The 17,215-nt window shown below is 36.2% G+C and overlaps 1 protein-coding gene and 1 long non-coding RNA gene across 7 annotated transcripts in view; one reads left to right on the plus strand and one right to left on the minus strand.

Annotated features, from left to right (window-relative positions):
• The window catches only part of LOC134801445 (voltage-dependent calcium channel type D subunit alpha-1-like), a 133,003-nt gene that overhangs the window by 22,844 nt on the left and 92,944 nt on the right, over positions 1-17,215 (minus strand). For 2 of the 6 annotated variants that reach the window (XM_063774011.1, XM_063774012.1), the window contains exons 29-44: positions 16,393-16,618; positions 15,264-15,362; positions 14,676-14,705; positions 13,933-14,118; positions 13,040-13,142; positions 11,232-11,389; positions 8,997-9,094; positions 8,439-8,527; positions 8,105-8,245; positions 6,858-6,893; positions 5,355-5,520; positions 2,940-3,108; positions 2,625-2,721; positions 2,073-2,151; positions 1,540-1,623; positions 1,305-1,339 (exon numbers count right to left, since the gene is read on the minus strand). In XM_063774011.1, the coding sequence (XP_063630081.1) occupies positions 1,305-1,339; positions 1,540-1,623; positions 2,073-2,151; positions 2,625-2,721; positions 2,940-3,108; positions 5,355-5,520; positions 6,858-6,893; positions 8,105-8,245; positions 8,439-8,527; positions 8,997-9,094; positions 11,232-11,389; positions 13,040-13,142; positions 13,933-14,118; positions 14,676-14,705; positions 15,264-15,362; positions 16,393-16,618 (1,796 nt within the window). Of the gene's footprint in view, positions 1-667; positions 1,153-1,304; positions 1,340-1,539; positions 1,624-2,072; positions 2,152-2,624; positions 2,722-2,939; positions 3,109-5,345; positions 5,521-6,857; positions 6,894-8,104; positions 8,246-8,438; positions 8,528-8,996; positions 9,095-11,231; positions 11,390-13,039; positions 13,143-13,932; positions 14,119-14,675; positions 14,706-15,263; positions 15,363-16,392; positions 16,619-17,215 lie in introns of those variants that run through there. The other 4 variants (XM_063774010.1, XR_010145670.1, XM_063774014.1 and 1 more) reach the window with 4 other exon arrangements.
• Positions 9,698-10,839, plus strand: LOC134801527 (uncharacterized). The gene is made up of 3 exons (XR_010145673.1): positions 9,698-9,801; positions 10,043-10,125; positions 10,558-10,839. It is a non-coding gene; the product is annotated as an uncharacterized LOC134801527 (long non-coding RNA).

Consider the following 17,215-nt stretch of genomic DNA (forward strand, 5'->3'; position numbering starts at 1 on the left):
CAATAATGTGCAATACAGTGTTAGTGTTATAGTCCGGCTAGCCAAATATGGCAGAAGACTGACATATCTTGTCGAAGCTGGAGATATTTCCCAATCTCTTTCTTTTAAACGGCGGTACCATAAGTAAGAAAGAGAATGGAAGGTTATTTTCTCAGCTCCGTTTACTGCCATATCTGGCTGGCCTGACTCTAATGTTAGTCGTAAAAAGTGATTTGATTGGCAGAAGCTCAATGTGATTGTGTTCATGTATACTCTGTTTCTTCCTTCGTGGTTCTGTAAAGCCTTGTAATTTTATTAGTGATGCATTCATGTTTACTTTTCTACAATTCGGAAGCTTCCTTCTAAGGAATAGTCAAGATAATTTGCTACATCTAAATGTTTTTTTGATATTTTTTTTAAACTGCCAATTTGAATGGTGCTGTAAAATAATCCAAAACTTCGAACATTAAAGGAAAAACACCAGTGTATTATTTGGTATCTAATTAAATAATAAGTAACATACCACGGAGTAAGGAAGTGAAACACAATAAATAACAGAAACTAATAAGGTTGTAAAGGACTAAAATAATTAAGGAGTTTGTTAAAAATCAATGATAATAACTTCTGGATTGTTTTACAACACGCGTCCATTAAGGACTTAAAGAAGGAGGCTCCCAAGGGTGCGGACCTGGCGAGTGCGGTCGAGCTAAAAGCTGGGCGGGCGGCGCATGCGAGCTCGCCGCCCCTGACGAGGCACTGCGCACCATCCGACCTGTCACCACCGGCTTGATGGCTCGGAGGCTCCTCCTCTCCCCTCCGCGGCACGCCGCCTTCGCGTGGGAGAACGCGAACGGAAGTTTCGCTGCTGCATTGTAGCCGTATAACGTCATCGTTTTCGACTCGGTCGTCGGCGTGCATTGGCTCGCCAGATGCGCGGAGATCTTCGGTTGTATCGCTTCGAACGCGCTCGGTGACGGCGTCTTATCCTCCGGCGACGCCTTCCTCGGTATCGGTAGCTTCTCCCTGGAAGACGTCGAGTCTTCTGGATGGATCTTTTGTCTAGACACGGCTGGGGACGTTTTTATCGCCTCGCTCGGCGTCGTTAGATAGTTAACGCAACCGAACGCGAGACCTATTTGACCTAACATCTCCGGGTAATTAGATTTCTGATTGCTGAATACGTTACCGGATTCCGCAGAAGGATGCAGTGAAATAGAAGATCGTGTTAGGAAAGGTGTTAGTACTAAAGCTAGGGTTATTTGGTGCTGTGGGCCAAAAGGCTGATCTACTTTGGGGAAGACAAACTCAAAACCACACAAGACTACCTTTGTAAGCGTTCTTTAGATCATTTGTGGTTTTTCTGCAACGTAACAATTAATTTGCATTTAGAACTGGAGATATATGGATTATATTCTAATTTATAAACAGTTGGCGTTGTGAACAAAAGTCTATATGTGCAATTTATCTTGCCAACGTTAGAGCTTAAACTACACATATTAATAGAATTTTAAGACAATAAAGCAATTAAATTACATTGGTCGTTAAAATATTGATACTCACTCTAGAACTTGATATATCTTCTCTGATTCTCCATTAAATATTAAAGGTCTAAGTGGTATTTGCTCCTTTGGTTGTCCATTCGGTCTGAAAGTTCAAGTTAAGTGACGTTACAGTTAAATGTTACGAAATTAATTACAGATGTCAGTTAAAAGTTTGTCTTAAATGGCGATTTAAATTGTGACATGTTGCATAATGATAATGATGTTGATGCAGTTAGCAGTACGTGTCATTCTCCACCCAAACTTCAATCCATAAATAAACCGTTATACACGTTATACAGGTTATTCTACAATAGCCTCAATGCCTGCTGTGACCGGTTCATGGATGTCTATTGTTGCGCCTGTGAGCGAGTTCCAGCAGGCGTTCTACATGACATTAAAGCTCTCCAAAGGACCTCTACGTGTTGGATCTATATCCCCACGCAAGCCTATCAAAAGACCGGGATTTATAGGCCCGTGAAATCCAAAATGATGATGATAGTCATGAAAATATTAATAGGTAACTTGAAAATAGTTTGAGAGTGGTTTACTTACACTGTCGGCGCTAGAGGCAAAGTCCCCACTCCGTATTCTCGCTGCATCATCGAACTCAGATGATTACCCACTCCTTCTCCTAATGATTGCAAAATAATAGTTATAAGTTACAAACATAAAAATATCTACTAAAGTGTTTTCGTTTGTTTGAACATATTTATCCTTATTATCCAGTCATATTATTTAATAACAGTTCAATTCATAATGCGTTTTGAATTTTAAATGATGCTAGATGTAGTGCATAATTATTTTCCATCGTATTTTCTTGGAAACGTTCGTATTTGTTCCTACTTCAGTCAACGTCAGTTGCATCGAGACGGACTGAAATAGCAAGACAAATACGAACGTTTCCAAGAAAATACGATGGAAAACAATTATGCACTACAGCTGTATCTGTCGAATTTAAACTGTATTTGGTTTTTAATGCATCTTCTTGTAAAAGGTAATCTGGTAATAATAACGCGACGCGAGATACTAATGACAAAATCTACTAACATTTTTGTTGGATTTCTAGTATGTTATGTGAATATTCATTAAAAAATCTAAATTTACCCATCGGAGGTTCCCCCGGTTTCCTCTGTCTGATGCTTCTGTTGGGTCCGTGTCTTCTAATGCTGGACCACACGCCTCCAAATAATGAGTGGTTTCTCTGTTTACACACATTCAGTCTTATTAATTAATAGATTCTGCATGTCAATTCGCTGTGTCTTAAAACATGTCCTTGCTTAAAAAATCTGATCCAAAGAAAACAAGGAAATTTATTGCGCCGAAAGTCCACTAATTTTAATACAAACACGAGAGTCTCTTGATTTAATTATTACAAGTTTTTAAAACAAATGCTTCCTTTTCAAATTCTGTGTTGCTTACCCTATGCATAGGCACATCACATTCTGTTGTGATGTCGTCCAGATTCCCTGATATAGCCCTTTTCAACTCAGGTCCTGCTTCATGAAGAGTCCTCAGACCAGCTTGGAGAGTCATCTGGTGACAGGCCTCATCGTTCTGCCTTAACTCTTGCTCCTTCCGCTTTTTGAACCTTGTGGTATAGAAGGTAAGACTGAGAATCGAATGGTACATTGACGGTACTTGTGCATCTAAACTATGAGATGGAAAAATCTAGTGTAAGCTAGGCTATGCGTGATCTAGGAGCCATCGTATATAATCTATAAAATTGGAGTATAATGGCTATTTGTATCTTTGAGAAATTGCGTAATATACTTACCAAATAAATAATAGTAAAAGTGCAATGGCGATAATATTATTCTTTATTTATGTTGTAAAATAATTAGCAGCCTAAATAAAATATTATGATTATAAGTGCTACAATTTTCCTAAAAGTACATCGGACAAAGACCTAGTTTAACGACAATTTAAGTTCTTAACGGAATATCACAAAAACACAACATTTAACCATATAATACCAAACAGAAAATTTTATGTACCATTATTATTTGGAATCGGGGACAACCCAAAGACATGCCTAGAAGCTTTTTATGGGAGCTTTAGTTATATAATATATTTATTTACGTCATCGTCTTAGGTACATGCATGGAACCCAAACTATTTGCGGGTAGTTACGTATATTTTATATTCTAATTTATTTACCATTTTTACACTGGTGCCTCACTGACGGTAATGTACAATCAATCGTGATTTCGTTTTTGTTTATTACATCAGAGAATAACATATGAAATAAAATGCCTAAGGGAAAATCGTCCTGTGAATATAGGAAAATGGCACCCAAATCGGAATATTATTGTGGCATTGATTTCTATTTTTGGAATGTAGGTACAAAAAAAAAACAACGGGCTGCACTCCGGGAGTGCCGGCAGAAGTGAAAACTCAATGACATTGTAACAGTTTTTCGATCAGGTCACGTGTCCGTCTTACGAGTTTTCAATCTGTCGAATCTGTCGGTCACGTGACCTGTCGCGAGTTTAACATTTTTTCCCCATCACAAAAAGTGCACAGCGCCGCTAAAGAAGTTTTCACTTCAAAAACAAATATTATTGCAGGGGGCCGTTTCTCAAAAGCTTGTAACTTGTAATACAAGTGGACGTGCCTTTCTAGCAAATGTTGTCAAAAAGTGTCTTGTTATTGTACAATTGACTTTAATGCACTATTAATGCACGAATAGTTGCATTAAAAACATTTTCCGAAGAGAATATAATATGTGATATAAATATTTGTCGATAGGTATAGTAACACAGCATTAAACTTCATAGTTAAATAAACAAAAAAAGAATTACGAATACGACATAACCGCCTGTGTGGAGCCAGCATTACGGCTCGGCCACGACATTGCGCGACTGGCGCCGGCGGTGGCGGCAACCATAGGTGGAAACGAAGGGTCGATCGCTGATCGATAGGTCGAACCTATGGTTGCCGCCACCGCCGTCGCTGGTCGCGCAATGTCGTTGCCAAGCCGTTAGGTCTTGCGTAAACACTAATTGGGAACATTCGAGACCTAGACATACGTCCGATGCGTTACTTACGCGTGATTCCTATGAAACAAAAATAACAGTGTCAGTGTTCGAAACAACTCAAACTTTAACAGAATGGAAATAAAATCCAAAATGGACTGGTTAAGACAAGAAAATAAGTGCCAATATTATACTTTTTTTCGTTATATTCATTTGCAGAAAGATAAGTATTGAGAACAAAATCTTTAACGTAATTTTATACCTAGTACATTGCTGGTTTGGAATCCCCTTTTATTTAAACCATGAAAGAGAACCACGAAACACCGACACGGAAATAGAAAATAAACATACCTAATATCTAAAATTCATAACATCAAATTCTAGTAAATTATTTAATCCAATTATAATATATTTCAAAAATGAATTTTGGTAAGTAAATTTAAAATTGAATGCAGGCGTTTCCAAACATTTTTGACTTCGAGCCCTCCTTGGTTTAACACAAATAACATCTTGTTACGCTGAGGTTAAAAACGCCTTCTAAGAGTTGGAGCCACCCCACACTAGCGTCTCCCGAGCGTCGGCGTCTTGTCAATTCTATGGCTGCTGCTCAACGCAACGTTGGCGCAATAGCGCAGCGATGCCATTTTCCACTTCGGCATCGCTGAGTAAAGATGGCATGGCAGAGTAAAGACGCCGACGCTCAAAAGACGCTAGTGTCCACCCCACACTTAAAGTTACAAAAAAAATTCTAAGTAACTAGGTAATTTTTTTAGAAGACCCCATCAAGTTCAGTTTGTTGCATAAGTATATAAGTATAAAATTAACAAGTTGACCAGAACCCTTTACCAACATATCCTACCTTCTAAAGTAGTCCTGTATCAGGAAGGTGGCATAGAACTTGCCGACGGTGATCTCATTCGGGTCCCCTGGTGGCGGAACCACCTGGTCCAAGAGTTTCGGAGACGTTCGCTTCCAAATCTTCTTGATGACCGCTCTTAGTTCTGTGTTGCAGTCGTCTATGTTGCCTGGGGAGGAAAATAAAACTTCGCAAAACAGTTTAAAATCGTACCATTTTATGATGGCCTTCTTCAGTAGTAAAAATTTACTATACCCCGTTTTTTTTAAGATTAGAATTTTTCTAAGCTCAAAAATAGTGGTACTTATTAACCTTTTCTTCCGAAATGCTAGGGTTCGTATGATATCTAATATTGCGGTACAATAATATGTAAACAACACTATAATTCAGTGCTTAATTACTCAGAGTCTCAGAGTCAATTTTAGAGGAAAAAAGGTACCGCTCCTTTTGAGGTTATAAAATTTCTAATCTAGAAAAACGGACTATAATGTACGAGTTATTAAATAGGTATATTCAAAGTTAAAGACATTCATGAGGGCTCTCCAGCAGATCGATGAATGAATACAAGGAATTATTTTACATTGTTTCAGTACAAGATTGAAAACTAGAGGTTTGAGTCGCCTAGTATAATAAAAAAATATCTGTGACAAATAAATCGAGAAATAACAAATAAATATATACAACATTGATAGATACGCAAGTTCTGTTATTGTTATTAACATTGAGTGTGTGTTAGGTATAAACGAGTGCTATTCCATATTCTAGTAACTTGGTGTGTGTAAATAGATACCTACATGTGTAGCTAGGGAATGCAAACCGGTAAATTTTAACATCCTGAGTCTAAATGTAGGTACATATTCATGCAATCTAATTTGAACTTTTCATGAACCAAATAAAGTAGCATTCCTTTTGTTTCATTGCTTTTTAAAACAAACGAAATACGTTCCAATTTAGATATAGAACAAGGTTCAAATTAAAAGTTGAAAAACTTTCTATGGTGGGTCTTATGTGGTTTGTAAACCGTATTATTTACCCCACAGGAGAGGTCAACCCTGGCGTGGGAATCAGCATAAATGTAACACTGTTATTTATTGTATTTCTGAAATGAACATTTTGTATTTCGTTATTATTTTTCATGCTAAATGTTTACCGGTTGCCTTCCCTATGTAGGTGTATTCTAACATTTAAATAACAGAAGATTGATGCTTACGTTTTTGTTAATTTTGTTATACAGAAGAACCGAAATTTTACGAAACTGACAGTTGGCAAATGGGTGAAAATTCTTTTAGTTGTCTTGTTTCTGATAACTCTGTCAAGCTTTTATTAGTTTCTTCTATCTTTTTCTAGCTCTTCTAACATATATTTTTTGTAAAAATAGTCTAGATTATATATTTTACACGAGGAAAATTAAAACTAATTTTCTCATACAAAAAGCACCATTAAGTCACATTTTTGAGGACAAAAAACAAGACAAATAAAATAATTTTGACCCAAATGATGACTTACTGGGAGTTGACGGTGCAACATTTTGATTGCGTCTTCCTGTGACCAAGAGGGTAACACCGTAAGGATTTGCGTAAGTAAATGTATCTTACTTTGTTCTTCTTCTTTTCGTGTAAAGTGATTAAACTTCTTAAAACTAAATTTTTGTCTGCCAATGCTTTGCTACTTCTAGCCCTTTGTTAGGTACATACTTACAACAAAGTTTGAAAAAAATAAATAAAACAAAACAAACAATAACTCAAATAAGCAATTACTTATATAAGTTACATATACAACTTAAAATATATATAGGTACAAGTAAAAAATGCTGCTATCTTACTTTTTATTGTTTTTAGAATTGTTAAAAGGATAGTTAATTTGATAATTGAAATTAGAAATATGTTTAGTCCTTGCGTTGGTAAAAGTGTATTTTGTGCATAAGTATTTATTTATACAACTTATTTTTTCCGGGATTTGTGATGCTGTCTGTGATTTGTAATAACTAATAAAGGAGTAATGTATAATATTGTCTTCATCGTTATCATCAATCCTATACGCGTACATCCTAGCAGGCCTCCTGTTGTGCTATACGTACCTAATCCCCTAGCCTAGACCTGCCATCACCTATGTTACTGATTACGGAAAATATCCAATTCATTTATAATTTTTGGTTGGGGTGACCGGCAAGAGTCCGGTTTTACCTGATAGACGGTCTTCTCCAAATTAACCATAATAATATTGTTTCTGCGCAAAGTTCCCCAGACGGGATTAAAACTACATCATAAAGGCCGTTGCGTCTATTGCAGACGATTTATGGTGTAACACCGCCTAAACACCGTTTTTGGTGGCTGAATAGACCGATTCGAGGCAGACATGGTCTACCACAGGCCTGACAAGAGCCTAAAACAACATAGTACCCCAACTACCACAGAATAAATCATAGTACTACCGTACAGAAAGGAAACTTCCTACAAAATCGAAGTTTGACAGCGGTTCAGGGTCGAATCATGCTGTCGCTTTCTAATATATGGCACTATCCTTTCGGCTATTTAGGGTTGTCAAAATTCAAGTGATTATCTTATCTTTGGTCGTGCACGCAAAGGGACGTCAAGTTGTGCCAACCCTAATAATTCGGAGCAATGCTGAGCCGAACGGAGCCGAGTTTGCCCGAAGCGAAGAGTTTCGCGCTCGTGATGGTACAAAAGATTTTAAGGGCGTCCCAGACGGACGGCAGCTTGTTATTATAGCAAGAAGAAGCTAAGTATTGGTACCCTCAGTTTTGATCTTCAGCGAAGTCCTGACGACGGCGAAGAGTGTCGCGTTGAAGAGGACAGTCCCGTCGGAGTTGAGAGGCATGTTCATCGAGACCAGTCTCTTGCAGGCCACGCGGTGTGGACACAGCTTGCCGAACCCTGCAAGTGGATGGTGAATAGATATTATTGTAAAATTCTTACAAATTTTCACAAGGACCAAAACACAGGATTGGCTTCATGGGCACATCAGTCTGAGAGGCGCAGAAATGAGCAAAAAGCAAAGTGCAATACGATATAATAATAAGTAGGTATATAGAATAAATTTCTTTATCTAAAATCTGAATGGACTTACCTAAAGGTGGACTAATTTTTCTTAACAAAGTAACTACATCTAAATGTTTTATCCGACCCTTCGCGTCCGGGTCGTATTCACTCCATAACCTGAAAATAAGTTTATATTAAATTCGAGTAAATCAATATATTTCTAAGTTCGTGTACATACACCTATCTTTTTACACTCATTTCTTCTGCACTTCAACACACAGCAGTCACGGTCACTTTGAATTTTGAATTTGGACCTTGAAGAATAAAGTAAACAATTGAATGTGTTTTCCAATATGTGTTACGGCTGTTATGCGTGGTTGGTAAGCCTTACCCATAGACTAGGAATCCTCTAGACCGAGTTTAGAGCAATTATTTCATGCAACCGATGACGCCAAAAATGCGGGGGTGTGCGGGACGAGGTGAGCGAAGTCCCGTGCCGTGATTGGTCCGTTCAAACGACGAACGAGTTCACGGACGTCACGAAAAGACACTTTCGACTCGAACATGGAGTAAGAGTACCGTATGCGTGGCAGAGAGGGTAGCGCGACTATGCTAAGTCTGGAGGATGTTTTGTCTGTGGCCTTACCTTATAAATTCATCTAAGTGGTGTGGTCCCAGTATTGACCAGTCTCTGGTCAAATAGTCGAAGTTGTCCATAATAACGGCTACAAATAAATTGATAATCTGAAACAAATAAATATATACTCATTATCAAGCAATCAATCATCAAGGGCATTATGAACTGAAAGACATCCATTATTTGAAACAGTTGAAGGTTTTTCCTATAAATAAATCGGCGCATTAAAAACCCGTCCACACGGGACAATCACATTGCCAAAAATATTATCAGATTGCGCGTGACAATGACAGGAATGGATGGTATAAGTCAATGTCATGTCCTAAGCATTTCTAGACCACGGTGCCATAATTCTTAGGTTTTGGTGCTTCACGTTTCCAATATTTTGACAAAAAAAATCATCCATTTTCCATTAATTACTGTTGATTATTTAATGGATTGGTTTATTGATCTTGACTTGTTACCACGTAAGAAAGATAGTAGGTATTTTATAAACGGAACTAAATATCCAATTGACATTAACATACCTATCGATTTTACGCCGTTTAAATACAAGCCATGTTACTACATTTCCAATTACTGCGACACATAAATCTTTAATAAAAAGCCATATTTTATTAACTTTCATAAGTATTATCTTCGTGATAATAATAAGCAGTACTAAGCAGTACCATACTCATAGTCTCATACTTGTATATACAAGCAGTACCAAGAATGGGTCCAAAACAACTGATACTATTGGTTCTAGTTTTGAACCTTGTCATAAATGTGGTCTGTGTTGAAAAAATTATTCCGGAATACGTTTACGAATTTGGTAAGTTACTTTGTACATACTGATATGCTTATTTTTTCATTGTCAAATGTATCCGTTTCTTCTGTGTGGACAAATGATGGTAGAGTCTGTACTCTACCATCCATCCGTAAAATACCCGTTTATTTTGCGAGTATTTCTATCTCTAGAAAGTTATCTTCATAATTCGCATAATTAATATGTATGAACCAAAATCCTTAGCTTTTGCTGATGCCCAAGAAATATCTTCCATTATTATTTGCAGGTAAGAAAGGCCGTGGAATAAAAATATATGATAGTCATAGTTGGATTGGGTGGCTTCGATTTAATACTCAAGTCACTATACCTGTAAGTATTTTGAAAAAAAAAAAAAACGTAATATCTATGATAAAAAAAAAACAAATCAGTAATAATCCTGTTTAATGTAAGCTCATTTTGTCCTGTGTTTCATTCATGGTTAGCGATCTGAGCTTGATATTGGAGTAGAAAGTTTTCGACCTGCTGGGCTAGCATATGACTGGCGCGACAGTATCTCGCGGCGAGATAGACTACCCGTCCCTCTTTTGTTAACATAGTTAGAAAAAGACCGGTAGTCTATCTCGCCGCGAGATACTGTCGCGCCAATCATGTGCTTGGCCTACAGCAACTGTCGTTTGTCTTTGAGATATATTTTTTGGAGGTTTGCATTCACAAGCTTACTTAATGACAAATGTTATATTTTCCTCAACTGCACATCTGTACCTATGAGATATTCAATAGTAAAACGTTTGATGATTTCAGACTCCACCAAACACTCAAGTAAGCTACGTCAAAGTTACAGTGAAAGCAATTAACCCTCCCAAAGTCGACTACGATGACAAAACCAGAACCATCAGTATAAAATACTCGCTGGTTGAGTTTTCTGGCAGTTCGTACAAAATTTATGCTGAAGGTATAAAGTTATATTAGAAATATATTAAAGGTATTGTTTATCCAGAATTTTAAGATAATGCGGAATTTCTCTTTATTGTATCTGAAATTTTATAAATTGTTTCGGTAAGTAATAAATCAGAAGTAAAAGAAGCATTTTTACTTGCTTTAGATTTAAATAACAAAACAAAAAGAGCAGCAAGAGCCAACATTTTCACCGGGTAGTAGTCTATAGTTATGTGGTAGGATGAAAAGAGAAAACCCAAGGAAAAGGTGGATGGACTGTGTGAGAGGTGATAGATAGATAGAATACTCTTTATTGGCACACCTCAGTAAAAAGATACAAAAGAAAAGAACAATTGATTAAATGTAGAGGCAGACAACAGGCGGTCTTATCGTTAAAGAGGTGATATGAAAAAAGCAGGTGAATGATAAGATGATGAACTACATAGAGGTATGGAGGAAAAATATATCCTACGACGATCCCTAGTAATAGGAAAAGGGCAAACGAATAAAAAGTTGTCTATTTTACGTCTCTCTCTTACCAAAAAAGAACACAGCACGTAGAAAGAGATGAAGTAGGGGAAGGCGAGCACAGAGCCGCAGGAATTTACATTCTCGCCGGGTTCTTCTTCGTAGTTGTCATCGCACTGCACTTCAGGCTCCGGGGACACCCCCATCATGATGTCCTGCCACGCCTCCCCTGGAACCGATAAAAATGATGACAATACTACAGATTTTAATTTTTAACAAGCAGAAACGTCTGCGAACGATGCTATTAAGCTTAGAACCCATAATATAGTGGAAAGATTTGCTGGCTATGGATGAGGTCTTGGTGGCTCAGATGGCAGAGCGCTGGAGTATCGACCCAGAGGCCGTCAAAAATCAAAATCAAAAATATACTTTATTCATGTAGGCCTAGCAACAAGCTCTTATGAATCGTAATTAATCTTAATCTAATTATCAGAGCAATTTATTGATGTTAATATTATTCCATAATAAAATTGGATTATTATACATATCAAATTTAACACTAAGAATTTCACAAAAGGATCGTCAAACAATAAAAAGATTGTATAAAAAAATACTAGTCTAGAATTTCTAGAATAAAATCTAAATGTCAAAAAAAAGCATAAGTAACAAAAGAAGTAGATAGTATTACATCGGAATATCCATTTCCTCATCAATAATCAAATATACCTAATAAATAAATAATCATTTCGAATAACAATTAATCCCACATTGTAATATCATTCATGTAGTCTTGTGTGGTATAATAAGCTTTAGAAATAAGTTTACGCTTTACATAATTCTTAAATTTATTAATAGATAATTCAGTAATATGGTTTGGAAGTTTATTATAAAATCTTACACAATTACCCATGAATGATTTTTTAATTTTATGGAGCCGAGTGAAGGGCACTGCGAGCTTATGTTTATTTCTAGTATTAATATTATGAATTTCACAATTTTTCCTAAAATTTACAATATTTTTATGTACATACAGAATATTCTCATAAATGTATTGACAGTGCACTGTCATTATGTCAATTTCCTTAAATTTATCTCTAAGTGAGTCTCTATGGTTCATTTTGTATATAGCCCTCTTCTGCAGAACAAAAATGGTATTTATCTCTGAAGCACCGCCCCACAGTAAAATACCATATGCCATAATGCTATGGAAGTAACCGTGAGTTCAAGTCTCACCCAAGACAGTAATTTTTCCACTTTTAAATTTATTCGAATACTACAGATACCTCATCATCACCATCATCATCATATCAGCTCTTTATCGCTCACTGCTGAGCATAGGCCTCTCTTCTCTCTTCTTCAGATACCTAATGATTCTTTTCTGATCTAAGTTTACCTACACTTGAAAACTGACTGTTAGTAGGATAAAAATATTTTTTCAGATCAAGAGTTGAATTACTTTTTGCACTAATTAATTCTTTCTAAAGTAAATATAATTCCATTCATGACTCTTGGATATAATAAAAATTATTGAATAATAATCCTAGACTGGATACCTACGGCTAAAACCGGAAAAGGATAACTTTTAAAGAAGGGAGAATATAATAAACAAAAATTGTCAAAAAGAGGTACGTAAGAAATTTTGTGTAGGTACAAACATGAAACAGCAACGCTCCTAACTGTACATCGGTGGACCTTATTACAAAAGGCGTAAGGTCCATGTACAGTTAACAGTGTGAGCGATGGTACTTAGGTAGAGACAATTTTACAGATGAAGTTAACAACGATTTTCACAATTCATGTTTTTTTAATCTGTTGCATCAAAAAATCCTAGAAAGCTAAAGCATTATCTATAACAATTTCTGTATATCGGCATTCTTACCTGTAGCTGAACGAAATAAGACTAGAATGGCTTGAGGGAATGTCTGGAAGTGGTTGTTTCTAGTGATCGGGCTTTCGTCGTCTATGGCTATTTTCCCAAACACCTGAAAACAAAGATAAGGTAAGACAAAGATACAGATAAAGTTTATTTTCCAAGTAGGCATATTACAATGCTCTTATGAAGGTCAAATAGAGCTACGCTGGCTCTAACCCTACACCTCTGACCCAAGAAGATGACCAAGAAGAAAGTTATAACAACACCATTGTAACTCCACCATCTTTCCCCGACTGAGCACTACTAATCTTAACTGTTAAAAAAAAAAATGAAATTTACCAGAATAGAAGTCATATAGCGTGATGATGACTTTTTATTTTCCTTATGAATGGACGGCTGGATGGTTGTTGAAACGAGTGTTTAAAATTATGCGAGTTACTGACCTAGTTATATATTATTGTAATATTTTGCTTAATATTTATGTTCATTTGTGGATATAATTAAGAACTGTAATGCCTTAGGTTATTGCCCTGTAATAATATAGCTAGACTACTGTAGTTACTAGAGTTAGCTTCCTGTAACAATATAGGAAGGTAACTCTAGTAACAACGACGACACTATTGACAAATGTACTTTTAGCATAGATGTAGAAAGAAACACTAAAAATTCAGAGACAATTAACATTAATGTTTGGAGCTAGTACATGTTTGGTTGCGATAACCTTTAAGCGTCGTTTAGTTAACGATTGGAGTGGCGTTGCCCTTATTATGAAACTTGCTTAGTTTGGAATCCCAATTGCACGAAATATTTCTTTCGTTATTAAGTATTACGTATGTGACGACAGTGACGACACTCCTAAAATTTTAATCAAAAGCGGTTTATAGAGCTGATGATCTTACCTGCATCCCCACTACAGCATAAATGAAGAACAGCATCAAAATCAGCAAGGCAACATACGGCAACGCTTGAAATGACTTTATAAACGTCCAGAGGAGAGTCCTGATCCCCTCCCCTCTCGACAGTAGTTTCACAAGCCTCATCACTCGAAATAAACGGAAGAAGTTGATCGATGGTATTGAGGTTTCCTGAAATGTTTATAAGTATTAAAAATTTTAAAGATTTACAAATATTTTTGGTTAATATGCAACGTGAACAGAGACCAACATTTGCAGATTCAAAACTTTCAATATTAATATGGCTGACTACTGACTATAGTTAGCTTTGAAACACAATCTTAATTTTTATGAACAGAGATACTATTTAATTGCTAGGAAATTGCTTAAATCTATTGGCTACAAATGTGTTGTCTTTTATTTTGATAATGTTAATGTCAATGCAATGATAAGAATTGAAAAATGATACAGCTACGTCATCAACTAAAAGTGTTGCTCTTAATTTAGGATATTGTGTCAGAGTTTCATTTTTACATTGCATGATATTGGCTGAGTGCTCAGTGCCAGATGCATTTACAACATTGGAAGTTGCAGATTTGCTTGTTACTGTCCCATCGTCTATATCTATATGTACATCTAAAGCTATATCGTTATCTTTATTTACAGCATTAAAAGGTTTTATTTTATTTTTAGGTACTTATTTTTGTTTAGTGTTTGGGCAGCTATTAGTGTCACCGAGTGCAACTTACCTTTATGTGGGCTTTTGTTAAACCGCTTCCCTGAAATCAACATGTTATCTACATTTGTAATAACATGGGAAAATATTACTACATCATGCGGCTTACATGAGTCATGAAATAATTAATTTGTTTGCAAAATGGGGATATAAACATTTTAAAATTACTCAGAAATGTTAGAAGTCTAGAAGAGTCTACAAAAACACACAACTTACTCAATTTATTCTTCACAGTTTGAAAGTATTTATGGGACAATGGATACTGTACTGTTGATGGTTTTAAGCATCAATAATCTAAGGGCTTGAAGATAGCTAGTTATAGAGTAAGCTACAACATTTACTTCTGTAACAACAAAATCATCCATGCGCGGGACAGTAACTGTACTATTTTTATCGAAAAAGTCATTTAAGTTTTCATTAATAATATAGTTTCTTAGTTATGTTGTTTTAAATGTTTACCTAATCATCATAATTCAATATGGTTATTAATATATACTGATTCAGTCTTTTGTTTTTATAGTAAATAACTTTTTCAATGTAAAATAGTACTTTTAATGTGGTCGGTGTCTGCTATAATACTAGTGGTGCACCGCGGTGTTACCTGGTTTTTGAGTTCGTTGACTTGTGATACCACAATATCTATAATACTTCCTAGCACGATGATAAAGTCGAATGTATTCCACGCGTCTCCAAAATAATTCTGAAAATTAAATTATCTGGTAATAATATTACATGGCAATTAATGGGACTTGAAATAGTACCTAATTACAGTTTGGATCTGACAGATGGTTATTACTGTAATCTTCTACTTTTTAAAACGTGTTGTGTAATGAAGGTATTAAAAAAGTTAAAATCATTATGATCACCTGTTGATCCGAAAGTAGAAGCAAGTAGAAGTAATCATGGTGTATATGTTACTGTAAAAGCCCGAAGTACGGCAAAACCTAGGATTTACCGGTAAAACCTAGGTTTTAAAATGATTGAAACTTTACCGGTCGCCGTGGTAAGACCTAGGATTTACCATATCGGTGTTGGTAAAAGCCCGAAGTAAACTAGTAAGATTTAACATTTCGGGCTTTTACCGATCGGCATCGGTAAAAACTAGGATTTACCGGTAAAACCTAGGTTTTGCCATATTTCGGGCTTTTACAGTAACATATACAGGGTATTTATCTAAGTAAATAGAGCAGTGAGGGGATATTAAAAACTACAACAGATAACTAAATTTGCTCTCGAGTGTGTATTAAAAAAGTAAGTATTTCAAAATAAAGAATACTACTACTTAGTACATGTAACAGTAAATTGATTCATGAATATTATTATATAATCTGTAATATCTGTATCTTATAGTTCCTCTTTTTTAATTTGTTCAAAAAACATTTTCTAAAATTCATCGATTGCCATATCATCCTAAATATTTACAAATTAACCATTTTGGGTTAGATTTGTTATTAAAAATAAAATAATTTAGGAATTTAAGGGCAAATAAAAACTACCTTTAAATTGATATTAAGTGAAAATATGAATCAAGTTTGCGACAGGTAACCACATTGACATGCTACGGAAGATAAAAATGAAATTAATTCAGAATTTATTAGTGACACCGAAACAATTTTCGTCATTATACCTGAGAACGTCTTAGCGGCTAAATGAAACGAAAGGATCGATGAATAACTGCCATGAAAAATTATGCTGATGATGATGATGTTAAAACTGGTGGTGATACAAACCTTAAACCTAAAGGCAGCGAGTTTAAAAATGAACTCAAGAGCAAAGACAGCGGTGAAAATCATATTGAGCATGTCCAAAGCTTTGCTGTATTCGAGGGGCTGATTGTGGTACTTCATGGCTAGTGTGATGGTGTTGATCATGATGAGAACGAAGATGGCGTATTCAAACGGCTGGGATGTGACGAACCACCACACTTTGTATTGGATGCGATGCTTTGGGATATACCTGAAATATAAATAAGAGTAAAAGATGATTTTAAAACCCTATATTATGAAATTTTGAGATATGAACTGAGAAATGCTGGGTTGCAGATGATTCCGAAAAAAACTGATTTTCCAATGAATACCGTAGGAAGTTTTTTGATTTTAATTAATACTACTTAATATCTTTTATAAATTTAGTGTCAACTAAATTTAAAATAGCTCGTTTCAGACGATGCTGTTGAAGCGAACTTGCGCGATCTCCAAGCCGATAACTGGCGGGAGATTGCGGGGGCTGCTGGAGGGCGCCGTGGTGGAATGACATCGATCCCATTGCGAACACGAACGACAAAGAGGGTGAACGCCAGAGTGGGTTTAGTGGGTAGGGCCCTCCCCCCCCCCCCTCTCGCCAGAAGAGGGGAAAGGAGCGGCGAGTCCCACACATAACGTGCGTAAACGCATTCCCACACCGTCAAGAAAGAAAAAGATCGAGACAACTGGCGTGTACTCGTGTCGGAGGCCAAGTAGACCGGGAGATAGTGACACATTTTACTGGGTCATTTGTACCAGTATGGCGGTTCGTCAGGGGTCTAAGCATGTAATGAAGGAAAGAAAATGCTAT

The sequence above is a fragment of the Cydia splendana genome, chromosome 22 (genome assembly GCF_910591565.1).
Source record: "Cydia splendana chromosome 22, ilCydSple1.2, whole genome shotgun sequence".
Taxonomy (NCBI): domain Eukaryota; kingdom Metazoa; phylum Arthropoda; class Insecta; order Lepidoptera; family Tortricidae; genus Cydia; species Cydia splendana.